The 26,875-nt window shown below is 61.6% G+C and overlaps 1 protein-coding gene across 2 annotated transcripts in view; it reads left to right on the top strand.

The window, feature by feature from the left end:
- EFCAB6 (EF-hand calcium binding domain 6) overlaps positions 1 to 18,960 on the top strand; it is a 150,662-nt gene extending 131,702 nt beyond the window's left edge. For both annotated transcript variants that reach the window (XM_054719619.1, XM_054719618.1), the window contains 6 exons: positions 5,743 to 5,970; positions 9,254 to 9,490; positions 11,732 to 11,900; positions 13,851 to 14,035; positions 16,834 to 16,983; positions 18,607 to 18,960. In XM_054719619.1, the coding sequence (XP_054575594.1) occupies positions 5,743 to 5,970; positions 9,254 to 9,490; positions 11,732 to 11,900; positions 13,851 to 14,035; positions 16,834 to 16,983; positions 18,607 to 18,729 (1,092 nt within the window). In that variant the 3' untranslated portion in view covers positions 18,730 to 18,960. The remainder of the gene's footprint in view (positions 1 to 5,742; positions 5,971 to 9,253; positions 9,491 to 11,731; positions 11,901 to 13,850; positions 14,036 to 16,833; positions 16,984 to 18,606) is intronic.
- The last annotated feature ends 7,915 nt before the right edge of the window (positions 18,961 to 26,875 follow it).

Genomic DNA, 26,875 nt, shown 5'->3' with positions numbered 1-26,875 from the left:
AGGTACAGGAATGCGCCGACCCTACAAACCACGTGTCTGACTATGGCTCCCGGGCAGGTGGCCACCACCGTGGACTCCACAGGGGGAAGGTGACACGTTCCCTTGTCATGCCGCCGTCAGGGAAAGCTGCCCCGTCGGCTGCTCGTCCCGTGCCCCAAGCCGTCCGCTTTCCTTCCTCCTCCCTGTTACCCCGTCACACCTGCCCTGCCCCTGGCCAAGCAGGTCCTAGGCTGCTCCAGAGCAAAGGGCAGGGCAGCATCCGCCTCCTCAGTGGGAGGACCCCAGGGTCACAGGGCAGAGGGGACCCCAGAGTCACAGGTCAGAGGGAGCACCCCAGAGTCACAGGGCAGAGGGGGACCCCCAAGTCACAGGGCAGAGGGGGTACCCCAGAATCACAGGGCAAAGGGCAGGGCAATATCCGCCTCCTCAGTGGGAGGACCCCAGGGTCACAGAGCAGAGGGGGTACCCCAGAATCACAGGGCAAAGGGCAGAGTCACAGGGCAAAGGGACCCGAGTCACAAGGCGAGACGCCAGGAAGAAGGCAGAAGGGGGCCTGGAGGCTGCGCACAGGGAACAAGTCGATGTGCGTGTTTCCCTGGTCGGTCCCGTCCAGCCCGCCCGCCCTGGCCGGCTCCATCCTGTATGTGGAGAGGGGGCGCAGGAGACGATGGGTTGTGTCAGTCGGCGAGGACGTGCAGGAGAGTGAGCTCTTTTCTGGGGTCAGCCCCATGGCAGAGCTGTGGACACAGAGTGACTAACACTCAGCTGGAGTCCGGCCCTCGCCGAGTTCCCTCCAGCCGTGCCCCGGGCAGGCGGGCTCTGGGCTGGTGTGAGGCGTGAGTGATGGCCGGGCTGGCCGGCGCTGCCAGAGGACGGACGTGCTGGGGTCCCAGCACCTGCTGCAGGCACGCCCCGGTGGCAGCCGGCAGCCGTGTGCGCCGGGAGAAGGCCTAGTTGAGTCCAAGGCAGGGTCAGAGGTGTCAGGCTGGGGGCGGAGAGAGCCCTGGAGCTGGGCGGGAGGGGTGGGCTCCAGGTGAATTCTGTGCAGCCCCCACCCGGGCTGCCGCCCTCGGACCCCCAACATTGGGGCAGCCTCTGGGTAACTCACAAATGGCAGGATTCAGAACTGCAGGTTTACACTGTGAAGCTATCACTTTTAAAAAAATGTTATTAACTTTAGAGCAGCGTCACCAACCGGTGGTCCGTGAGGTCCGTGAGGTGACCGCTGGTTTAGAGAGCGAGGACGGGAGAGGGAGAGAGAGAGAGAAACATGGATCAGCTGCCTCCTGCACACCCCCTACAGGGGATCAAGCCCACACCCAGGCATGTGCCCTGACCTCTTGGTGCACAGGATCCCCCAACCAACCGGCCTGGGGGACCTGCTTTTTACTATAGGAGGTAAGTGGGTGCTTTTAAAATTGAGGCGCACTGCATAAAAGTGAGGTGTGATTGGCCGGCTCTCTGGGGACTATACTTCATCTATTGGGCCATTATTTCTTTTGTGTCTTTTCCGATTAGGAGATACATTTCTTCTAGTTCTAGAAAAAGCACTGTTTCCCCATTCAGACTGATGATCACATGACAAGAGCAGGGACACAGACGCCCCAGGTCGGAGCCATCTGCTCTCCTGCCTCCGGAGCGGGGCGGCCGCGGCGGGCGCTGGGCTGAGCGCAGCCTGGGAGCCCGAATGTGGGCGCCTCGCAGGTCCCCAGCCTGTGTCCTCAGGAGGCAGGCGGCTCTGCCAGGGGCGTGGGCTTGGGCCTCAGGGGTGGGAGCAGTTGGGCCACGTCCTCAGGGCTGGGGACCTTCGGGTCAGCGCCCCGTCCCTCGTGCACCTGGGCAGGGGCAGCCGTGCCGCGGGGGTGGCTGGGGATTTTGTTTTTGCTTTGCGTCTGTAGTTTCTACGTCTTCACAGCGAACACGCAGTGATTACTTTTGCAAACAGTGAAGGATGTCTGCACTGGCAGCAGACGCACCTCCGACAGCGGTATCCAGCCCCTCCCGCCCCGCCCGGCAGCACCCTCTCTGCTGGCTCCCTGATTCCAGCACTGCCCAGCCCTCCCTGCGCGTCCGTCAGCTGGCTGAGCGGGGACAGTGACACCTGTGGCCACGGGTGTTCCGTGGATTTGCACCTGCACTTCCTCTACCGCCCAGGTTGCTCCTCCTCGGGGAGGCCCCGCCCCTCAGAGCACACGCCTGGTTATCCCTCTGCTCACCCCCCTGCGCTGACTCTACCCGAGGGTCACTGCGTGCCGGCCCCTGCAGGTCCCCTGGGGGCCCCTGAATGGCCGGCCACTGGGTGTGTCGGGTGCTCCTCCTCTGTGAGCACATCACCTGCTCCTGTGTCACACCCTCGGGCTCTGGGGCTCTGTGACCCAGGTGGGACCCTGAGCTCTGCACAGGTGGAGGGCGGGGGCCAGAGTCACATCCGGGACCTTCTCAGGCACATGTCGCGGAGCTCCAGACCAGCCCCTCATGAGCGTTCCTCGCAACCAGACGGCCCCCACCCCCGGCCTCGGGACCCCTGCCCCGCAGAGCAGCCAGACTCCTGGCTCCCAGGTATCCACCCGCCACTCCCACGCCCGCCCCTCCATCGCAGAGCGTGTGCGTGCGCAGGTGTGCGTGCCTTAGCAAGACCGTCCTCGGGGAAGTGACTGAGCGGGAGCAGGAGAGTGTTGAGTAATGCCAGGCGTGGCCGGCCTGGCCGGGGGCGAGGGTGGGTCCACACCGCAGGCGGGGCCGTGGGGTCTGCGGGGGGTTTGGATGTGGTGACAGAAAGGGGTGTCGCGGGGACTCCAGGCCTAAGTGGCCGGAGGGACACTGTCCCCTGGCCGAGGCGGAGCCCTCGGCAGGCCTGTGTTGGCAGTTGATGGCTCAGGAGGGAAGAAAGAACCTCCCTATGGCACTGGAGGCTCCGCCTTGCCCAGAGCTACCTGGGCCCACCACCCTGCTGTCTGCGGCGTGTGATGCTGTAACAGATGGGCCTGTGACCCAACAGCTCAGCCGCAGTGCAGAGCTGTTTCCCTGATCGTCAGAGTGGGTCTCCACAGGTTAGTTGCATATTTACAGACCCCCCTGTCCCATCTTGATTACATCACGTTCATGGCATTTTAATATCTGGTAGGTCCAAGACTTCATTACTAGCCTCTTCCAGAAGTGTCACGGCAGTGCTCACGTAGTTACTTTTCTACTAGCGGTCTGGTGCACGAAAATTTGTGCACGTGGCAGGGGGTTCCCTCTCACAGTCCAGGAGCCCTTGGGGATGTCCTACTGATGGCTTAGGCCCGCTTCCCACACGGAGGAGCAGGCCTAAGCTGCAGTCTGGACTCCCTCTGCGGGAGGCGACTAGCTGATCGGGGAAGGCGCCACCCCCATCACTCCGCCGCTGCTGCTGCCCTCGGCCCTCCTCGGCCCTCGCGGCCACCGCGGCTGCCCTCAGCCCTCACAGCTGCCACGGCTTTGTCCAGAAGGATGTCCGGAAGGGCGTTTGGCTGTCTGGTCTAATTAGCATATTATGTTTTTATTATTATAGATAGCAACTTTAATACCAGTATGTCTAATAATTCCTCCAAATGTCCTTGGTATTTTTATTAGAATCTTACTGCATTTACTTACAGTTTTATCTTTGGAAATGATAAAGTTTTCTCACATCCAGGTACACAGCATGTCTCTCCGTTCATTCCAGTCTTCCTGTAATTACCTCCCACACAATGTGTACATTTCTGGATCGAGGTTTGCACTCAGCAGCCTTGTCCTCCGTGTGACTATGGAGTTAGTTTACAGCACAGTTTCTAACTGGCTATAATTACTACTAGAGGCCCAGTGCACAAAATTCGTGCACTGGTAGGGTCCCGAGCGGCTGACAGCGGCCGGACGGGGCCTCCCTCCCTTTCCCTGGCCGGCCCCTCCCCCTGGTCGAACTCCCAGACAACCTCCAGGTCAAGGGGACAATTTGCATATTACGCTTTTATTATACCAGTATACAATTAAAACGTGGTGTTGCTTTGTCGTGTGTTTAGCTTGGATCCAGCTACTTTCCTGATGGTCCTGAGATTTTCTAGTTGTGGACTCCTATCCACAAACAAGGATAAATCTTATTTTTTCAACGTTTATTTCTGTTGAAGCTTCATTTCACCATCTTGCCTTATCCCATAAGCTGGCGGCCCTGAGCGTGTGACTGGCAGGGCCGACAGGTGCCTCCCTCGTCTCTGACTCTGCCGGGAATGCTCAGCGTTTCACCCACGTCATGTGCCTGCAGATGGCGCCTAACGGCTTACGGAGGGCCGAGGGGCCGAGGGACATGCACCTTATTTCTCCATGGCTGGTCCTTTCTAGTCCACTCTGCACCATTTCTATCAGGGATGGCGGCCGAGATTTGATGCCCTTTCCCCTCTGTTGACATGAGCTTTGCTAATGGAAGGAATGGAAGGATTTGCTAATTCTCAAAGATCCTTACACTTGGAATAAACGCTACTTGAACTTGGTGTGCCGTTTTTGAACGTGGTACTAAACATTCCTAGTGGCTTTCTTTAAAAAAACGTTAATGTCTTTGCATTAATGTCCATAAATTAGGTTGGTTGATATTTTTTCCTTAAAGTATTTGCTTTATTCTATTTTTCTGTTAGGTATTAGGTTGGGGTAATCTATAGCGAACTGGGCTGCCGTATCTCCCTTCCCATATTCTGGAATACTCTGACTAATGTGAAAATTATCTAGTTTTTGTTGTTATTGTTAATCCTCACGCAAGGATATCTTTTTCCGTTGATTTTTAGAGAGAGTGGAAGGGGGAGGGAGAGACAGAGAGAAACAGCGATGTGAGAGACACGTCAGTTGGTTGCCTCCCGCACATGCCCTTGCCCTATCCACTCTGTGCCTCTCCTCGCAGGAGGCTCTGGGCCAGCCGCCCCCATGTCTTCGCCCTCTGAGCCCCGTCTCCCACGCCTGACTTCCTCGTGGAGCCGTCTCCCCGGTGCCCCCAGGACAGACAGAGATCCAGCACTCCCAGCCTCCGCTGATGGCCACCAGTCCCTCCCCTTGCCTGCTGTCCTGTTGTCCCGTCTGCCCACATCAGGCTCAGCGGGTGCTGAGGGTGGGCTGCTGCCCTCCCGGGCCTCCCACCTCACCTTCCCAGGAGCCCTCTTGCCCGCACCGACGCCCAAACTCCCAGTGAGAAGGTCCTGCTGAGGCCCCTCTTCCCTGGAACCCAGGCTGTCCGGGCTCCCCAGCACCATGGACAGCGTCACGAGACCCAGAGCTGGCCGCCCCCACCTCCCTGCTCCCCACCCGCGCCCACTGCCCAGCACTCGCCAGGCCTAACTCCCTGTGGGCTCCAAGGGTTTCCCACGTGAGGGGGCCCCCAGCCAGGAGCGGCCTGCAGCAGGGACAGCCCTCAGCACGGCCCTCTGACTCCTGCTGTGGTGAAGGGTGAGCCCCTCACCAGGCAGAGCCGGCGCTCACTGTCCTCCTTAAAGGGACGGAGACCAGAGACCGACCGGCAAATGAGCGCCCGGGCGCTCGTGGAAGCTGGGCCTGCCAGCCCCCGTGTCGCCCTGCCCTGCGGGGACTCCGTTTTGCTCCTTTACACAGCTAGGTAGGAGCCCGTGTTCGGGGCCTGTGTAACCCGCCTTGGTCTCCAGGTCACCTTCCTCAGCTGGGACTCCCGGGCCCTGCGGGGTGGCGGGCCCAGAGCCCAGGGGCCATTGCTCTTTACTAATCGGATCCATTTCCTTTCTCTGCGCCCAGAATGCCTCTGAGTGGGCCGAGAAGATGCCCAAGGGCCCGCCCCCCAGGTCTCCCAAGGAAGTGGCCAACCGCGAGATCCTGGCGCGGCTGCACAGAGCCGTGGCGACCCGCTACCAGGCCATCGCCCAGGAGTTCCAGAACTTCGACACCGCGAAGGCCGGCACCGCCTCCCGGGAGGAGTTCCGGGCCGTCTGCACGCGCCACGTCCAAGTGCTGACGGATGAGCAGGTAGCGGGCGTTGGGTGGGCGCCCTGGCCGTGGCCTGAGCAAGGCCGCCTCCCCCGTGGCGCCGAGTGCTAGCGGAACTCTCCTTGGGAAATGCCTGAAGGGTGGGTTGGGGTTTTGTTTTTTCTGGGGAGGGACTGTGGTCGTGGCTGTTTTGTTTGAACCTCACTGAAGACTCGCAGAGCCCTCTGTGTCTGCAGCAGTCACGGATGGCACCATATCTATGGAAGCAAAAAGTGTCACTTTTATTTTTTTACATATTTTTATTGATTCAGAGAGGACGGGAGAGGGAGAGAGGGATAGAAACATCAGTGATGAGAGAAAATCATTGATAGACTGCCTCCTGCATATCCCACACCGGGGATCGAGCCTGCAACCCAGGCATGTGCCCCTGCCGGATTTGAACCCGGGACCCTTCAGTCCGCAGGCCGACGCTCTGTCCACTGAGCCACACGGGCCAGGGCTCACTTTTATTGTTAAAGTCAAATTGCATTTACCTCCAGCCACCCCTGTGCCGCTCCTCCCCCTGCAGCCCTGGGTGTGGGAGAGCCACCGGGGAGGCCAGCCCGCCCCGACCGAGCCACCCTCCCGCAGCCTGCCGGCCCTCGGCCCTCCAGCTCCCTCCTCACCCTCCTCGGTCCTTGGCTCAGCGGCTGGGCTCTCAGATGCTCTGGGGCTGCTCCCCAAGCACGCTGGGGGCATGCCACCCCGGCTGTCCCCACTGTCCACAAGCCACAGGATGGCACTCCCACCCAACAACGAGAAAAGGCCAGATACCTACACAATCAGAACTTTTCTTGAGCCCCTCGGAGAGCTGAGGGTGCAGGGGGTTCTTGCTCCTCACTGTACCCCAAATGCAAAGCAGAACCTGGCACAGCCGGGGCCCAGCAGGTCCCGGGAGTGGACAGTGTCCAGTGTAGGCGCACCCCCCCTACCCCCGAACGCCAGGGACCAAACAGCTGACAGCACAGCACAGTGACCCACTCACAGAAGAGGGTTTCCCTTCACCCCAAAAACGCTGCCTGGTATAGGCCCGCTCCAGTCTTCAGAGACACCCTTGCCAGTTCCAGAGGGTGACTCGGGTGCAGAATGAACCCCCACACACTGTCGAGGCCGCTCCCCCCCCTTCCCCCGGTCCTGCTTCGGTTCATCCGGAGCCTCCTGCAGGCCCATGGGAATGTCACGCTCTCCCTGGAAGCTGGGTCAGCCTCCTCATTGGATGAAAGTGTCCACGGGGAGGGGCGGTCACCAAGCCGCCTCACCCCACTTAGGCCTCGCACCTCACTACCCAGAAGGATGAAGTCGTCAGAGACACTCCTAAGATGAGCCTCAGACTTCCCTTGGCTGAGACATCAGCTTTTCGGGCGTCCTGAGCCTTTTGGTAAATAACATGAAATGCGATTCCCAATGATTCTGTCCCCTGGAGCAGGAGCTGCTGTCACTAAGCAGATCGAAGCCTTTCAGACGAATACATGCGCATTTCTTATTCTACGGGGCCGCCTAATGCGGGCTCTCCAAATAAAGGCTTCTCATTGAACTGGGTGCGATTTTACTCTAATTATAGATGGGGATGAATGGCGCTCTGCACATGAGCCGTTCAGAACAGGAACTGGATGTTAATTTCCTCTCAGAGCTTCACCGTCCCCGGCGCATCAGCCCCTCCCCCCTCCCCCCCCATCAAGCACGTATGTCTAAAGGCTGCTTTCTAAAAACACGCAGCCCGTCTCCGCCACGGCCTGGGTGGCGACGGGCAGAGACTGCTGTTTGGGAAGGTGGTGGCTTTCCACAGGCCCCTCCCTGCCCCCACCAGGCAGCTTTTCCAGGAACCTCCCTCTGATGCCGCCGCTCCTGGCTCTGAAGTGGCCACGGGACGTGTAGCCTCCGGGGAGACGGGGTGGAGGGGACAGTGACCTCTCCGTCCCACTCCTGCAGCTTCCTGCAAGTCCACGCTTAGTCTGAAAGAAAACGTTAAGGAAAGAATATTGTCCTCAGCTGAACCGTCTTCCCCTCTCGGGCCAGGAACAGTCTCCCTCCATGCCTCACCCTCACCGCTCATTCCCAGCATTCCAAACAGGCCTGGGATAGGCGTCCCAGGGGAGCCCAGGAGCGCCTTGGGTTCCTGGCCAAGGCCAGGTGCGTGGGAAGGACGGGGACGTCCCTCCTGTGCTGATCGGAGCCGCTGTTCCCACACGTGCCGGAGGCGGGCGCCACGGGGCCTGGGGTCATAACACACAGTTGCAAGCAAGTTACATCCTTCCTGGCTCCCTGAAGGCCGGGGGCCATCGGCGGTGGCTCGCTCGGAGGCACTGGGTCATTTGCTGTGTCCCTGCCGCTGCATGTGGCTCCGTCACGGCCCGTGACACCAGACAGCGCCCGGGCAAGGCCACGCGCCTCTCCCAGATGCCAGCCTTGCCACGGGTGTGAGGCAGCATTACCCTCGGGGTAAACTGTGGAGGCCAACACAGGCTGAGGGCTGTCACCGGGAGCTGCCTGTAAAGCTCAGGTGCCTGCAGGGGGAGGAGGGAGCCAGGTGCCTGGAGGAGTAGGAAGGAGGAATCAGAGGAGGGAGGAGGAGGAGGAGGAGAGAGCGGGAGGAGGAAGAGGAGGGAGCCAGGTGCCTGGAGGAGGAGGAGGAGGAAGAAGGAGGAGCAGGAGAAAGGGGGAGAGGAAGAGGAGGGAGCCAGGTTCCTGGAGGAGGAGGAGGAGGAGGAAGGAGGAGGAGAAGAGAGGGGGGAGGAAGAGGGAGCCAGGTGCCTGGAGGAGGAGGAAGAAGGGGGAGGGGGAGAAGGAGGAGAGTGGGGGAGGGGAGGGGGAGGAGGAGAGTGGGGGAGGAAGAAGGAAACAGGAGGGGAAGGAGGGGGAGGAGAAAGGAGGGGGAGGGGAAGGAGGGGGAGGAGGAAGGAGGGAGAGGGGGAAGGGAGAGGAGGAAGAGGGAGTCTGGCTGGGCAGGCAGGACCACAGGGCCAGGGGTTTGCTTTGCATTTTCCCCTCCATGTTCGTTCGTTCGTCGTGCATGTTGCTCTGCCCATGACTGATCACAGGTTTCAGGCCTTAACTGCTCACCGAGGCCCAATCAGTTTAAAAATGTCCCTCAGAGCCACGAACGTCCTCTTGTCCTCGCTTGTTCAGGCTCTGGAGGCTTCCACCGAGCGAGTGGAGGCCGAATCCGTTTTCTGTCTAGTTTTTCATTGAGCTGGACTCGGAGCCCCACCCACATGAGGGCTGCCTCCTGGGCCGGGGTTCACGGGGTCTGCGCTGACCCTGGGCCCCCTCTGCTTCCTCGCAGTTCGACAGGCTCTGGAAGGAGATGCCGGTCACCGCCAAGGGGCGGCTGCGCTACCTGGACTTCCTGAGCAGGTTCAGCGCCGAGAAGGCGGCCACCCCGCCCAGCAGCGGCGACTCGACCAAGGGCCACAGGAGGGGTGACGTCCCCGCCACCTCGGAAGGAGGCAGAGCTGTGGGGTCATCATCGCCCACCCGAGACCCCCCGAAAACAGGGGCCAAACCGCGGAGCCAGCCGTGTGTAAGTTCTCCACCCCTGGGGTCCACTCGCCTTGCCCAGGCCCGCAGGCCCCTGGTGGGTCCCCTGTGCTCCCACGGGTGTGGGTGCCTGGGGAGGGGCACAGGGGGGCCTGGGGTGGGGTCACAGGGCAGGAGCAGGCCTGGGGGGAGGAAGGGGAGAGGGGAGGGGTGAGGAAGGAGGATTGGAGGCAGGAAGAGGTGGGGGGCGGGGACAGGGGGCTGTCAGGGCAGCCAGGCGGCCAGCATCCCGGCCAGAAAGCCGATGCCGGAGTCGGTGAGGGGAGCCCCGTGGTGGAGCTGCCCGCTTGTGCCCAGGGAAGCCTGCCTCGCCCGCTCCACGGGGCACATGCCTCACGCACTCAGGGTCCCTCAGACAGGTACCCGAGACCCGATTTCAAACCCCAGCCTGTTGGACTACAGCCTGGCCGGCCTGGGTGGGGGAGGGGCGGCCCCGAGGCCCCGCCTCCTCAGCAGGAAGAGTGACAGCGTGTCCAGGAGGGTGGCCGAGAGGTCAGCCGCCCGGCGCCTCCGCCTGCTGAGCTCCCTGAGGAGTCGTCTTGTCCTCGGCGCACGTGCACCCCGGAGCTGGTCCTCTCGCAGCTGAGAATGACAGTGCCTGCCCTGCGGGGCCCACAGGCGCATGGGGGGTGGGGGGTGGGCAGCGAACAGTGGACGCGAGAAGTTAAAGGTGGTGTGTAGAGCAGAAGGGGTCAGGAGCCCCCAAAGATGTCCCAGACCAGGGCCCGACCCAGGGCCCGCAGACGGCAGGGGGTCACGGTCGCAGATGGAATCAGTTGCTGCCCGCTGAGCAGGACGGTCTTTCCGAGCCCCTGGGTGCGCGGCCATCAGGGCCCGCAGGTGGGGAACAGGGAGGCGGGCGAAGGTCCCGGGAGAGGCGCGATCTGAGAGACTCCAGCCGGCAGCGAGGGCTTTGTAGGGGAAGGAAGGGCCACAGCCCGGGAGTGTGGGGCCTCGAGCAAGACAGGCCAGAACGGGGGTCTCCCTCTGGCCCCAGGAGGCCAGCCCTGCCCACACCGCACCCACCGAGAGAGGTGAAGTGGGTTGTTTCCAGCCGCCAGTCTGTGGCCGGGGAGCTGCCACAGGAAACGACGGCCTGGCACTCCGGGGCGATGGAGCCTCGGGTGTCTGAGCGCAGGGCTGACTCCAGCGTGGGGCACGCGTGGAGCGAGGATGAGGCTGTGGCTGCGTGGGTGCGGAGGGCGGGCAGAGGGGTGCGGAGGGCGGGCAGAGGGGTGCGGAGGGCGGGCAGAGGCGCTGCTGGCTCAGAGGCACGTGGCCTGGGCTGGGGCCCGTGTCAGACACTCGGTGCATCTCTGAGGCAGGAAAACGGGACACCCCACCCTCTCTGTTGGGCTGCGAGGAGGCAGGGAGCCGGGAGGACAGGCCTGTCATCGCCCGAGATGGGGCGGCACAGGCGGCAGAGGTTTGGCAGAAAGACCAGGAATTCAACCGAGGTGGTCACCATAGCAGACACCCCCGCGTCGGCCAGGCGTCCAGTTAGGATTCGGGGGACGTCTGGGCCAGATTCAGTTCATTCTGTCTTTAAATGGAAAACACTCCCTAGCTGGTGTGGCTCAGCGGATAGAGCGTCGGCCTGCAGACCAAAGGGTCCCGGGTTCGATTCCGGTCAAGGGCGCGTACCTCCATTGCAGGCTCCTCCCCAGCTCAGGCCCTGGTCAGGGCTCGTGCAGGAGGCAACCACTCGATGTGTTTCTCTCACATCGGTGTTTCTCTCCGTCTTTCCCTCTCTCCCACTCTCCCTAAAATCAATGGGAATATATCCTCCGGTGAGGATTAACAAAAAAACGGAAAACACAACACGAGAAGAGCCTCGTACGTGGTCCGCAGAACTTCAGGGCACCCCTTTTCCAGGGCTGAGTACAGGGGTGGGCGTCCCTGCAAAGGACAAGTGAACCCCTTTCCTTCCTGACTCTTCACCTGGTGGAAGTACGTCACTGTCACTTCACACACACACACCAGTGACGTCGAAGTCGCATCTCTCTGAATTTGAATCTTGGCCACACGTTTATTCCCAAAAGGCCTGGAGTTGCTGTGATTGGCACAAACACAGGTTAGGCGGCAAAATCACCGTCTCTGTTTGCTGCTCCTGTTACTGCTGAGCCGATACTGCCTGTGAGACTGCGGCTCTCACCCGGGAGTCAGGCCTGTGGGTCGTTGTTATTCCTTCCGTTCAGTGAGACAGTTCTCTCTCCGCCCACAGACCGCCAGCAGCATGGGCTCCGTGCTGGGCACCCCACAGCTGCAGAACTGCGAGCCCATCGAGAGCCGGCTCCGGAAGCGGGTGCAGGGCTGCTGGCGCGAGCTCCTGCGGGAGTGCAAGGAGCGGGACACGCACAGGCAGGGCGACATCCCCGCGGCCGACTTCCTGGGTGCGTGGGCCTTCCCGGGTGCACAGGTTCACCTCCAGGCACAAGGCCGTTCCCCGGGGGGAGGCATCCGGGTGGCGAGGGCAGGCTGAGACCCTGATAGACACGCGTGTGGCGGGACAGGGACGCCCAGCCCACCTGGACCCCCGCTGAGCGTCACCCGGCTGGCATCTCCCCTGCGTTAGAGCACAGACCTGGCTGTGGTCCCAGGGGGGTGAGGGGGTGCATGTTAATGACTGACAGCGAGGGGCGGGACAGGCGGAGACAGGGATGCTGGGGGTGCGCAGGCCCCACACAGCTCCCAGGACTCACTCAGCACTCGGATGAGCCGTTCAGATTCAGCCGGTTTGGTTTATGCTCCCACTAATGGCTGTACATGGCTTGCGCAACATTTTAATTCAGGGAAATCATTCTGACCTGTCACCCTCTCCCGAAGCCCTCAGCTCCGTCTTCTTGACTAACGTCCCGGCCTTCTCAGGAAGTTTTTCTTGGGAAACCGGTATTGATGGGATTTACTTTTGGGGTATCCGTGGCCTCAAAATACACAAATGAAACCACATATAAACTCGCTACGTGAACAGTTCCTGCCCCAAAACACATGAACACGAGAACATGAAAGCAGTAATAATCACTTGTTCCTTTGATTTAATGGCCACGACTGCTGCTCTTCCTGCTGAGTGTCACGTGTTCTTAGTTAGTTCTTTTGATTTTGAGCCGGATGGGCCTTAATTTGTGTTGTCATTAACAGCATCGCTGATTTTCCTTTTTAACGGTGAACTCATGTAAGCCAGCGACCCGTGACTCAGACAGGTTGCCTGCCTTCAGTATTCCATTCAGATTCAGTTCCGTAAGAACGTACTCGGCGGCATTCTGCATGCTCTGCCTGCTGCTGGCCTCTGCAAGTTGGAGCATCAGCAGCACTTGCGAACAGCTCCTCCAGGCTCCACAGCCCCGCCCACAACCCCCAGCTTGTCCCCGTGGCTGCGTGACCTCGGGGCAGGGCGCAGGGACCCCTGCTGCGCATGCACGCTGGCCTCCAGCTGGTCTGGTTGTGCCTCTGTTTACCTAACGTTCAGTTGTGTTGGTTTCGCTCCTCAGCCTCAGTGACCCGCCAGCAGTCCCTCCTCCATACGGGGCTGCTGCTGTGCTGTCACAGGCGGTCTCAGTGACTCCCCTTAGCTGAAACCTGACGCTCTTAAGTCTCTTCCTGCTCAGTCATCACTGCAGGCGCAGCTGGAGCCTGGTCGCTGGTCAGAGCTGAGCGTGAGGAGAGCTGATAGCCTGACACCGATGCGTGCCGGCCTCGGGCAGTTGGAAGGACCACCGACGTGGTGTCCACATGGTCCTAGTCAGAGGCCAGACTTAACCCTGACCTGCGTGGCACGTCAGAATAGGCTTTATCACACATCTGAGGTCGCCCCGGCATGAGGACTCAGAGCGTGCGGATCCGTGCAGCCGCCGGACCCCTGAGCGCACCTCCGAAGCCCAGCTGAGAAACACCCGGGCGGAGGCCCACACTCGGCACACGGAGCCGCCTGTCCCCTCACACGGGCTCGGCCTGACTCTGAGCCTTCGTTCTGACAGTTCCCTCCCCGGACACCCCCACTGTGCTCTCCCCGCCCGCTCCTTGGTCGTAGCTCCCACAGCACTCTCCACACTGCCCTGCCCCTGGCGACGGTGACTGCGCAAAGCCAGGATGGTGGGGCCAGCAGGCTGCGGGTCCCCTCCCCCATACCTCACTTAGCTTGCCGTGTGCACATGTTTCCACTCTGTCCAGCCACCGCCCAGGAGCCTGTGAAACAGGGTCTAAAGCAGAGATGGCCCCTCAGCAAGTGATGAGTGAATGAATGAATGAATGAATGAATGAACAAAAGAATGAAGGGATGAATGAGCGAATGGATGAATGGATGGATGAATGCAGTGCCACCGACTGAACTGCACTCTCACCCTTAGCTCTCGCGGAGAAATTCAAGCTGGACCTCAGCAAGGAGGAGAGCCAGCAGCTGACGGTGAAGTACGACCTCAAGGACAACGGGCGGTTTGCCTACTGCGACTTCCTCCAGAGCTGCGTCCTGCTGCTGAGGGCCAAGGAGACCTCGCTGATGCAGAGGATGAAGATCCAGAACGCAGACAAGATGGTACGAGGCCGGCCCAGGAGCGCGTGCGGGTCTGGGGGTAACAGGTCCCATGTTCCTCAGCTCATCACGAGTTTGCATCCCCTCGCTTCCTGTAAAGGTGGCGCAGCGCTGCAGAGGCTGCGGGAGGGGCCGCCAGTGAGGACCCACCTACCGGTGTCGCCAGCCTCACTGCCACCCGGTGCCCCCGCGCAGACTCCTCTGTGCACATGCATTTGTAGATCACACTGGGGTGATGTGTGGGCATAGACAATGTATGTGCATACCACGTTTGTAATATCAACGTGCACATGTATGATGTATGTGTATGTACGTGTGTCCATGCGCTTGTCAAGCGATCCTTTGCTACCCCATGTCCTCCATTCCTTAAGGCCTGTCCAGCTCCGGGCAGTTGTCAGAGCGGATAACCACTGGGGTCTGGCCAGTGGGCCCGCAGCCAGTGCCCGGGACGTGGGGAGCTCGTGCCGGGAGGGGGAGCCGTGCCGGGAGGGGGAGCCGTGCCGGGAGGGGGGGCCGTGCCGGGAGGGGGAGCCGTGCCGGGAGGGGGGGCCGTGCCGGGAGGGGGAGCCGTGCCGGGAGGGGGGGCCGTGCCGGGAGGGGGAGCCGTGCCGGGAGGGGGGGCCGTGCCGGGAGGGGGTCCGTGCCGGGAGGGGGGGCCGTGCCGGGAGGGGGGGCCGTGCCGGGAGGGGGCTCCGGTCAGGGTGAGTGTCCGTCAGGCTCTGGGAGCGTTCCAGCAGCTCCGTTGACGCCCGTGGAAACGCTGCACAGACTTCCCTCCGGAGACCCAGCCGGACAGTCAGGAGCCGGAGCCCAGGCTCTCGCACTCACGGGGCAGACACCTGGCCGTCATGGCTCTTCCCCGAGCGCCCACCGTTCTCTCTGTTCCGTGGAGAGGACGAGACCTCAGGTGCTGAAACAGCAGAGGACAGCCTCCCCGCCGTCAGCGTTCCCCCGGTCACCTGCAGTTCAGTGACCCTGACCCTCACCACTCAGGCCCGCGCTCACCCCTCGCCTTCCTCGGGTCCTTCCACAGCATGAAGCAAAGCAGGGCGTCTGCTCCCAGCCATCGCCTGTGACACCGAGGGGACAGCACACGGGCATGCTGGGCTCGGGGAACACAGCTCGTTCCCCTCGGACTCCGGCAGGGGCAGCGGGGGGGGGGGTGCAGGCAGACCCCACAGCCCCCCAAGGCTCCTTCCAGTGCCCACCGCGCCCGGCGCCAGCAGGGGGGCGGTTAACCCAGCGAACGGTTCGTTCCATACAAGTGTCTACGCAGTGAAACGTGTGGTTTTGTGCGGAATCCAGTGCCACCCCACACAGTGCCTGGTCGATGAGCAGGCGCCAGCTGGGGGTTAGGCCGGGTGAGGGCAGGAAACTCCATCTCTCTCTGCTCAGCGTCTGCGCGCAAAGGCTGTCCCCTGGACGTCTCCGCGGGACCCCGAGCTTAGCGGCCTGCAGCCCGGCCAGCTGCGGCCCTCCTCGCCTCCCTGCCTCAGTTTCCCTGCTGTCATGATGGGAGGTCTGCTGGCTTCTGAGCGCCCTCAAGGGGGCGGCCAAGTTAAGAAGAGCATGAGCCCTCCCCTGGCAGAGGCCACCCTGACCCGGTGCCCATTGCTCATCCTCAAGGCGGTGCAGGAAGGCGGGCCAGGAGAGGGCGGGGGTCCGACTGACTGTTTACCGGGGTGATGGCTGCTCCCAGGGCCTGCTGGGAGCCTGGGCCTCCAGGCAGGGGCCTGACCACAGGCCACACCCAGTGGCTCAGCCCTGGGCGTGCCTGACAGGCGGTGCCCGCGGCCTGGTGCAGGCCATCCTGTCCCCTCCCTGCGGGGCGGCCAAAGCCCATTTCTCCGATGGTTCTTTGGGGGCCTCAGCCGCGGAGCCGCCCCGGGGAACGCGGCTGGGGGGGGCTGCTTTCTCGGGGGCTGAGAGGGGCCTTCTGGGTTGGGAAATCCCTCTCAGGCCCGGCCGGGTGCGGGAGAGCCCGCGGGCAGGAGTCCCTCGTGTTCTGCGCAGGCGGGTCCGCCGGCTGGGTACCTGCCCACTCCGTCCCGGGCGCCAAACCTGATGTGAACTGGAAAGACCTTGGCCTGGTGCTAATTTGCTGCACGTGGTGCCACGTAAAATTACCTTCCCCAGCGAGCCACGGTGCTGCCCAGGCTCACCCTGCGCCCGCGGCCTGCCCGGGGCTGAGCCTAGAGGAGCGTGGCTTCCGCCTGACCGCCCCTCAGTGCAGTCACCGCAGCGTCGGCTCTGCCTCCTTACTGGACGCAATCCCCACCTGCCAGTGAAAACGGTGCATTATGTAACCACCGGGGAGCCCGCACCGAAACCTCTTCTGTCCTCACACTGTTCTCAAGTGGGCGGGTATCTGGGGTCCTCCCTCCGGGGCGTAGGAGGATGGGGGGGGGAGGGCGTGGCCTGGCCACTGCTGGAGGCAAACGGCCCAGTCAGCCCCCACCCCTCCTCCTAGCCTCTCCGTGTCCCAATCCATGAAATGGGGATGGAGAGCCGCACCTTTCTCCCAGCTCGGGGAGCAGGGAGGGAGGTGGAAATGGAATGGTGTTTTAACAGCCCCACACAGAGCGCATGACAGCTTATTTGGAGTTCCGCTCCATTCTGGCCGCGAGCCAGCCTGTGGGGCAGCGCAGGGAGCCAGAAGGGGGTGCAGGGAGGGGGAGCAGTGGGAATGAGCAGGGGGCTCACAGCCAGCTCCCCACTCCCGGGGCAGCCTGTCCATGGCACCTTCCCATGCCAGCGCCCCTTCCTCACCCTCCTGGGGGTTTCCTTTTGCTCTTTGCCAGGAAGAAGCCGGTGCCGAGACGTCCTCCTTCTACTCGGCGCTGCTGCGCATCCAGCCCAAGATCATGCACTGCTGGCGGCCCATGCGCCGCACCTTCAAGTCCTACGACGAGGGGGGCACGGGGTTCGTGGGTGTGACTGACTTCCGGAAGGTGAGCCCCGCCGGGTGCCGCTGCCTCTGAGCAGGAAGCAGGTGCCACAATCCAGTGTCCAGTCCCCAGCGCAGGCCCGCGTGGGAGCCGCTCTCCCAGACCCCCTTCCTGGGACCCCGGTTATCAAGGGCACAGTGCCCTCTCACCCACAGGCCCCAGGTTCTCCCCCTGAAGGCTTCTGCACCCCCTGGGGACACCCCTCAGTGCCCACACCGGAGCTGGCTGCCTCTGGCCCCACCGCGGGCCTGCCCCTGGCCTCTGTGGGGACCCAGGGCCCAGTCTGCCTCACAGGACCCCCAGTCCCAGCTGTGGCCACTCAGAGGCCGGCAGCCGGGCCCTGCCTCAGGGAGCCCCGTGCCCCCGCTGCCTCCACAGGCAGCACGCTCACCCCCGCAGCAGGGTCGGCTGAGCAGTGCCCTCTACTGTCTGACAGTGGTGCCTCTAAAGCCCTCACGAGAGAAAATGGGGGAGAGAAGGAGAGGGGAGAAGGGGTGAGGGCTGCAGGAGACACTGGAGGGGGAGCACACTGGAGGGGGGGCACGCTGGAGGGGGAGCACACTGGAGGGGGGCACACTGGAGGGAGGGCACACTGGAGGGGGAGCACACTGGAGGGGGAGGTTATACTGGAGGGGGGAGCACACTGGAGGGGGACACACTGGAGGGGGCACGCTGGAGGGGGGCACACTGGAGAGGGGGGGCACACTGGAGGGGAGCACACTGGAGGGGGACACACTGGAGGGGGGCACACTGGAGAGGGGGAGCACACTGGAGGGGGGCACGCTGGAGGGGGGGCACACTGGAGGGGGAGGTTACACTGGAGGGGGGAGCACACTGGAGGGGGGCACACTGGAGGGGGAGCACGCTGGAGGGGGGCACCTGGAGAGGGGGAACACACTGGAGGGGGGAACATTGGAGGGGAGCACACTGGAGGGGGGCACACTGGAGGGGGGGCATGCTGGAGGGGGGCACACTGGAGGGGGGCACGCTGGAGGGGGGCACGCTGGAGGGGGGCACGCTGGAGGGGGAGCACACTGGAGGGGGAGCACACTGGAGGGGGGCACACTGGAGGGGGGCACACTGGAGGGGGAGGGCACACTGGAGGGAGGGCACACTGGAGGGGGAGCACACTGGAGGGGGGCATGCTGGAGGGGGGCACACTGGAGGGGGGCACGCTGGAGGGGGAGCACACTGGAGGGGGGCACACTGGAGAGGGGGGGCACACTGGAGAGGGGGAGCACACTGGAGGGGGGCACACTGGAGGGGGAGCACACTGGAGGGGGGCACACTGGAGGGGGAGCACACTGGAGGGAGGGCACACTGGAGGGAGGGCACACTGGAGGGGGAGCACACTGGAGGGGGAGCGCACGCTGGAGGGGGCATGCTGGAGGGGGAGGGTACACTGAGGGGAGCACACTGGAGCGGAGCACACTGGAGGGGGCACGCTGGAGGGGGGCACACTGGAGCGGAGCACACTGGAGGGGGCACGCTGGAGGGGGGCACACTGGAGGGGGAGGGCACACTGGAGAGGGGGCACGCTGGAGAGGGGGCACGCTGGAGGGGGGCACGCTGGAGGCAGGGCCCGCGGCGCCCGCCCACCGCCCGGCTCTGGCTCTGCTCTGGCAGGTGCTGCGTCAGTACAGCATCAACCTGTCTGAGGAGGAGTTCTTCCACATCCTGGAGTACTACGACAAGACGCTGTCCTCCCGGCTCTCCTACAACGACTTCCTGCGCGCCTTCCTGCAGTAGGCGCCCGCGCACCGCCCGCTGGCCGCGCCCACCACTAACCAGGCCCCGTACCGGGCCTCGTGAACGGTCAGACGGTCGCCGGGAACCAACAGCCCACCCGAGCCGGCGTCCTCGCGGTCAGCGGCTCGGCACTGCCCTCGTCCCAGCCAGGGACAGCCGCTCCGGCGGCCGACATCGCCCCGAGCCTCAGCGCCCCTCACTGGTCTGAGCAAATAAAATGTTACCTCTGCAGAGAGGGCTCTGAGGGCTTTGAGAGACCCCCTCCCCATCCCCCCCCCACCCCCCGCCCCGTGCTGGAGCTTTCTTCCTGAGAGCCTGTTGGGGGCCGGGGACACAGGTTCCCTCCCCCTCCAGCCCCAGCGCTTCCTAGTCCTGGACGGACCTGGGCCTCTGCCCCACCTGCCCCGCACCTGCCCCACCTGCCCCTGCCCCACCTGCTCCTGCACCTCCCCCACCTGCTTCTGCCCCACCTGCCCCACACCTGCCCCACACCTGCCCCACCTGCCCCCACCTGCCCACCTGCCCCTGCACCTGCCCCACCCCACCTGCCCCCCCTGCCCCACCTGCCCCACCTTCCCCTGCCCCACCTGCCCCTGCCCCCACCTGCCCACCCCCTTCCCTCCCTGCTCTGCTCCACCCCCCCTGCCCCCTGCCCCCAGCCCCCTGCCCCAACAGCCTGCACCCAGGCCCCCCCTGCCCCCTGCCACCTGCCACCCCTGCCCCGCTGCCCACCATGCCCTGCACACTGCCCTCTCCCTCCCTCCCCACCTCCACCCCCACCTGCCCTCCCCACCCCTCCCCCTCCCCCCACCCTCCCCCTCCTCCACCTGCCCCCCTCCCCCTGCCCCACCCCTCCCCAGCCCCACCTCCCCCCCCCACCTGCCCCACCCCACCCCCCTCCACTCCTCCCCCCTTCCCTCTCTCCTCCTCCCCCTCCCCCCCTCCACCCTCCCCCCTCCCTCCTCCGTCCTCCCCCTCCCCCCTCCTCCACTCCTCCCCCCTTCCCTCTCTCTGTCCTCCCCCCTCCCCCTCCTCCACTCCTCCCCTCCTTCCCTCTCTCCATCCTCCTCCCCTCCCCCTCCTCCACTCCTGCCCCTCTTCTGCACCCCTGCTCGGCCACGTGGGCCACCGCCTGAAGTGAGCGGAGGTCTCCTGTGAAGGACAGGCCCCCGCAGGGCAGTGAGGGCTCCGGCTGACCTTGTGGCTTCTGTGCCCCCGGCCAGGGCCTCATGGCCCCTGCTCCTCCTCTGTGGTCACCGAACCGGGGGTGGAGATCTGCTTTGCGCCGGATGGTGCGGGTCCGGGGACCTCCCAAGGTGGTGCCCCAATAAATGCGGCCCCAGCACTCCCAGTGCCCCCACCGCCGGAGGGCAGGCTCGGGCTGGGCGGTGCCTGGCGGCTTCTCCCTCCTGTGGCGCCAGCGGGTTCCTATGTCAGAGTCAGAGCTGCCGTCCTGGGGGCGCCGGGCCACGCCAGCCCACTCTGCCCCACCAGCCACAGCCCTGGCAGGTGCAGCTCCACCCGTGGAGACGCTGAGGCCAGCCCGACGGACGGAGAGACCTGTGGGTGTGGCGGTGGAGGGCGGCCTGGGGGGAGGGAGGGGCAGCTCCTTGCTCCTGTCTCTCAGCCCGCCCCCCCTCCAGCCTGGCAGGGGCGTCAGGAGGAGGCTGAGGGCTCTGGCAGGGCAGGAGGCAGGGACCCCCTCCGCCCAGCAGCTCCTTTCTTAGGGAGAATGCCCCAGCCGTGTGCAGCCCACCTCCCCGACCACGCCCGTTTCTGCATCTGCAGAGATGGGCCACCCCCTGCCCTGCCTTCCTCGGGGCGCAGCCATCCCCGTGCCTGCCCCGGAGCCACACAGACCTCCGGGAGCGCCCAGACCGTAGGCACAGAGTGTGGGAAGAGAGGAGGGTTGGGGAGCCCTCCTCTCTGGGAGCCTAAGGAGTCCAGCCCTAAGCCCAAAGCCGGGAGTCAGACCTCCGGATGGGATTTCCGTGAGGGGCTGAGGAGGGCGCCCAGTGCCCTCGGTCAAAGCCACGAGGCCGAGAGGCCTAGGCCAGTGGTCGGCAAACTCATTCGTCAACAGAGCCAAATAGCAACAGCACAACGATTGAAATGTCTTTTGAGAGCCAATTTTTTAAACTTAAACTTCTTCTAACGCCACTTCTTCAACATAGACTCGCCCAGGCCGTGGTATTTTGTGGAAGAGCCACACTCAAGGGGCCAAAGAGCCGCGTGTGGCTCGCGAGCCGCAGTTTGCCGACCACGGGTCTAGTGCATTGCTGACCGCAGCATTGTGCTCCCAGGTGGCACTGCCATCCCTCCTCCTCTTACCAGGCCCTGCGTCCCAACCAGGTGTGAAAAACGAAAAGCAGAATAATAGAAAGACTGCCTTTGGCAGACTCAATAGTAGACTCAGCACAAGGAAAGATGCATGAGTTTGAAGAAAACACGTACACAAATTGAAATGCAAAGAGAAAAAAATAGTGGGGAAAATTCTATAATTAGCAAAATACCCTTCAAAAATAAGGAGAAATAATCTTATAGAATAGTTTTATAGAAAACTCGAAGATAGGTGAATTGAGGTTATCTGGTCTTAAATAACAAAAAAGAGAGAAATGAACACAGCCTCAGAGACCTGTGAGTACAAGCAAGCAGACAGCACACAGAGTAAACGCGGGGATCCCAGGAGAGGGGAGAGAAATTTCCCAAACTGGAAGAAAACGAAGCTACATCTCCAAGAAGGTCAGTGAACTCCCAGGGGGTAAACTCCGGGAGACCCCCGGCCAGACCCGTCACATCACAATCATCTCAAAAGATGCAGAAGAGGCGTTTGTGTCAATTCAGCATTAATTCCTAAGAAAAACTTCAACAAACTGGGAACAGTTTAAATAAAATACATTTACAAAAACCTAAAGCTAACATCATAGCGAATGGTGAGGGAGCGACTGCTTTCCCCGAAGAGAGAAACCAGGCCAGCTGGCCTCTCCTCACTCCTGTGCGTCGTCATACGGACAAGGCCTGCCAGTGCAATAAGGCAAGAAAAAGTGAAAATGGCAAGGAACAAGTAAAACTGCCGCCGTCTGCAGACGAGGTGGCCACCCACCTAGGGAATTCCAAAGAACCCTCCGAAAACGCCGAGTTACAAGGACAACATACGAAAGTGAACCCTGTGCCTGCGTCCACAGCGGACAGCTGGAACGTGACGTTCCATAAACAGCTATTTACAGTGACCCCTCCCCCAGTGACGTGCGTAGGTATAAACCTAACAAACTGTGTACATCTCTGTGGTGAAAAATGCAAGCGTGGATGAAAGGAATCAGACTTAAACGGAGAGAGGAATGGTATGCGTGAATCACAAGACGCAATGTTCTAAAAATATCACTTCTCCCTTCTTGCATCTGTAAAGGCTGTGCAGTCGCAACAAAAAGCTCAGCAAGATTTATGTATGTCTAGCCGAAACCGGTTTGGCTCAGTGGATAGAGCATCGGCCTGCGGACTGAAAGGTCCCAGGTTCAATTCCGGTCAAGGGCATGTACCTTGGTTGAGGGCACATCCCCAGTGGGGGGCGTGTAGGAGGCAGCTGATCGATGTTTCTCTCTCATCGATGTTTCTGGCTCTCTATCCCTCTCCCTTCCTCTCTATATAAATCAATAAAATATATTAAAAAAAAAAAAAAAAGATGTATGTCCAGGTAACTTAGAGATGTATGTGGAGCAAAGGTCACCCTGGGGTCAAGGTCCCACCTGTTGCTAGGCACCCGGGGCTTTCTGCCCTGGTGACCTCCTGTCCTTGGCCCCTCCCTCCACCTTGTTCTGCTCAGGTCTGTCTAACCGCCTACCACACACCCCCTCGAGGATCTGTGGCTGGTCATGCGGTTTAGACCCCCTGACCTTTGCTTCCTTCAGATAACATTCAGGCCTCAGTTGCATTTCAGCTCCAGGCCCAGATAGGCTAAGCCACGCCTGAGCTCACACCAGCTGCCCTGACGCCAACCAATCCACAGTGGAGACCTGGACCCTGAAAGGAAACACCTGCCGAATATTCTATTGAGATCTTCCCCTGCCCCCCCCCTAAAATCTCCACCCTTCAAGCCCTTAGGGCCCGGTCAGCATGGCTCAGTGGTTGAATGTCGACCTATGAACCAGGAGGTCAGGGTTAGATCCCCAGACAGGGCACATGCCCGGGTTGTGGGCACATGCCCAGTGTGGGGCGTGCAGGAGGCAGCCGATCAATGATTCTCTCATCATTGATGTTCTCTCTCCCTCTCCCTTCCTCTCTGAAATCAATAAAAAAAATATATATTTTAAAAACCTTCCTGCATATCCCACGGCACAACGCCCCTCCTCAAGCCTGCTCTTCCCGCTCCCATGCTCCACCTCCATGCTGGCAGCCAACATCCGTTGCCATCTTAGCTCTCCCTCACCCCATCCCCACACCCCACATCCATTCCTCATCAGTGTACCTCCCAACCCTGTCACAGCACTACTGCCATCTCCCTACTCCAAGCCAGGCCCGTGGGAGGTGCGCAGTGAGAGTGCGGAGTGAATGAATGGATGGGTGGACAGATGGATATGGATAGGTCAATAGGTAAGTGGATGGATGAGTAGACCAGTGGTCGGCAAACCGCGGCTCGTGAGCCACATGCGGCTCTTTGGCTCCTTGAGTGTTCTAACGCCACTTCTTCAAAATAGACTCTCCCAGGCCGAAAACTGACTTCTGCGCACGGGCCACGAAGTTTCAGTTGCACTGTACGTGCGCGCCCGCACGTGGTATTTTGTGGAAGAGCCACACTCAAGGGGCCAAAGAGCCGCATGTGGCTCATGAGCCGAGGTTTGCAGACCACTGGAGTAGATGTATGGTGGATGGATGAGTTAATGGTTAGATGGGTGGATAGATGGATGCTGGGTGGATGGATGGATAGATGGATGGTGAGTGGATGGATAGGTGGATGGTGGATGATGGATGGATGGATGGATGGATGGATGGATAGGTGGATGGTGGATGGATGGATGGATAGTGGATGGATGGATAGGTGGATGCGGGGGCCTGAAGCGGCAGGGGCCAAACATGGCGGGGATCTCCCTTTTCCGCGTCCCGCACGGAAAGAGAGATGAACGAACCGGTTCTAAGTGGAGGCGGCCAGGGATTGAGAAATAATAGAAATAAAGAAAACAAGACGCAAAAATAGATTCATGAAGCTGGGGCTGGGTGGGACGCCATCTTTCCTCTCTGATGGAGAGGCAGCATGACGACGACGACGACGACGACGACGACGACGACGACGACCCTGAGCCACCCAGCAGGTTTATCTTATATCCCAAAATCCAGGAAGTAACACCAAAACTTAGGATCAAAGGAGCTTATTTGCATTCTTAACTAGGCCCCAGCGTTACTGGATTTACATATCTAGACCCACCCCTGCTGACACCTGGGCTGCTATGAAGTCAGAACTGATTACCATGTCCAGCCTCATTGGGGAAGCATGTTCCCAGGGCGTGACTCGGCCTAAGCCCTGAGTTTGGCTGACGATGATTAAGGAAATGCCCAGGTGCCTCCCAGGCAGCCCTCTACATAGGTGGATGGATGGATGGATGGATGGATAGGTGGATGGTGGATGGATGGATGGATAGTGGATGGATGGATAGATGGATGGATGGATAGTGGATGGATGGATGATGGATGGATAGATGGATGGTGGGTGGGATGGATGGATGGATGGATGGGGATGGATGGATGGATGGATGGATGGGTCAATGGGTAGGTGAGTGGATGGGTGTATTGATGAATCGATGGATGATTGAAAGTGGCAGGATTTTTGCAGCTTAGGGAGCTTTGGGCCTGGAGTCACTATACCTGCCAGTGCTTTTCTTGGGCAACACCTGGACCTCTAGGTTGGCCAGAGTGGGGTCACACATGCTACTACCCGGAAGGTATTTGAACACAACAGGGCCCAGAACTGCCCCTGCCAACCACCTCTGAGACCCCCACCCCCCAGGACGCTGGAGCGAGCAGAAGGGCACCCGTCGCTGACCGTGGAAGGAAGGTCCCGGACCCAGGACCCACGGGGCGACGCTGCTCTGCCCCACATGCCCCCCACGACACAGACACACACAGGAAGAGGCGCCACGCGGACTTCTCTTTCTTTGTACAAAGACTTTATTGTCTGACATGCTTGACAAAAAAATTACCGCCACAATCAAGTTATGCCAAAATGGTTGAGGAGCACGCCATCAGCTCTGACTTTTAATGGATGTTCTCTTAAAGTAACAGCTGCCTTCGTAGCTTTCCTTCTCCACATAAAAATACACCGTATTCTGCAGGTACCTCCGGAAAACGTTTTAAGTTTACAGATCGTGGTCCACACGGAAATGCAGTGGAGGCGACGGCAAGGGCCTTGTTTTCTCCCCACACCCCCAGCTCTGCGTCTGGGGCACCCCGGGACCTCGCACACACCCCAGCCGCCAGGAACCACTTGGGCCAAACTGGGCCAGTGCGGTGTGGCCGCAGCCCCCGCCCCCCTCCCGCGCGGGGCTCCGGGAACAGCGCCCTCAGGGCTCCGGGGCACCGTGAGCCATGAACCAGACAGGTCCGAACGGGACGTAGTTACCAAAAACAAAGACCTTGGGCGCGCCTGACCGTGCAGGGCGGAGCGCTAGTGTGGGGAAAGCAAGGTTCGATCCTGCCTCTGCCCCTTGTGAGCTGTGCACCCTCAGGCCAGTTACCTCGCCTCTCTGGTCTTTCTCTTCATCTCTAAAATGGGGCCCACAGTACCCACCTTGCAGGCTGGACAGGATGAAATGAGAAGTAACAGCAAAGGCTCATGCCATGCTGGTTCCTGGCTGGGACTCGGGGCAGGCGAGTCGGTCCCTCCCCTCGGGTGCACAATTTAAGGGGTTACCCAAAACCTCAGTGAGGACGGTAACGGATGCTATTTTAATGCAATGTTTTTAAAAAACAAAGTTGATACAAAAAACATCCACGATGAACAAAACAACCAAATTATAAATGAAGACGGACGCTGCACGCGCCCACCCTGCCTCCCTCGCCGCTCCCCGCCAGGCCCTGCTGGCTGCCCCTCCCTCAGAGACTCAGCCCAACCCCCGCCCCGCCCCCCAGTCCTGATTTAAAAAGAAAAGGGAGGCCCCTGGGCCTGTGCTGTCCGTGCCACCTCCCGTTATGGGCCAGCTGGCGCTGGGACGAGGTCCGTGACCCATTCGCCATCCTGAGCTGTGGGCGCGCCAGGTGGAATCCAAACAGCGTGAGGGAAACCCCATGGGGTGGGGCCCACTCGAGGATGGCAATGAGAAGCATGGGACCCGCTCGTTAAATTAGGAGGGGTGTGCATGTGCGTGCATGCGTGTGCATGGTGCACGCCAGCCTGAGCACATGCGTGGCAGGGTGGCCTCGGCCTGTAGGCCCTCCAGGCTGCTGAGTTCTGCAGACCAGCGCAGCCCCCGGGGGACCAGGCCTCGTCCATGACTTGGGAACCCTGCAGCAGGTCCTGGGCTCATTCTGTAGAACCTACCCCCCAAATCATCCAGGCTCTGAGCGAGCGAGCGTCAGCAAAGACGCCCGCAGGAGGAAACGGGACCCACACGGGCCGGGTGTGCAGGCTCCAGGGCAGTGGCATTCCTGAGAAGTCCCGGACACGCCCTCGGACCCTGCGCAGCAGGCGCGCCTCCTCTGCAGCCTGGGAGCGGAGGAGGGGCTGCTCGTACTGACTACAACCCCCCACCCACCCCCAGCCCTGGGGCTGGCAGCCACGGGACGCTTGGCTAGAGGGAGACTTTGTGCAAGAACTTCCAAAATCTGTCCAGACCACGAAGGCGTCCCCTGCGAAGGATGAAGTGCGGTCCTTCCCAGCACAACAGGCCACCGCTCAGTAGGTCCTTCACCGAGGTGCACACGGGATGTCCACGCAGGAAACAGTAATGAACACAGAACCCCCGAAGACCCCAGGTCCCGACTCCGGTGACAGAGGCTGAAGAGTCAGGGGTGAGATGCTTCATTCCAAGGCCTCAACGCACCGGCTGGGCCGGTCCCCGCGGCCGGACGGGTCGTGTGCGTGGACGGGGGCGGCGGGGCTCCGTGCTCTCAGCCAGGCACGCGCAGCTGCTGCGGTGGGAGGGCGGCGGCAGCGGGGCGG

The sequence above is a fragment of the Eptesicus fuscus genome, chromosome 7 (genome assembly GCF_027574615.1).
Source record: "Eptesicus fuscus isolate TK198812 chromosome 7, DD_ASM_mEF_20220401, whole genome shotgun sequence".
Lineage (NCBI taxonomy): Eukaryota > Metazoa > Chordata > Mammalia > Chiroptera > Vespertilionidae > Eptesicus > Eptesicus fuscus.
The sequence above is the reverse complement of the archived record's forward strand: the minus strand, read 5'-3'. Positions and strand labels throughout refer to the sequence as shown.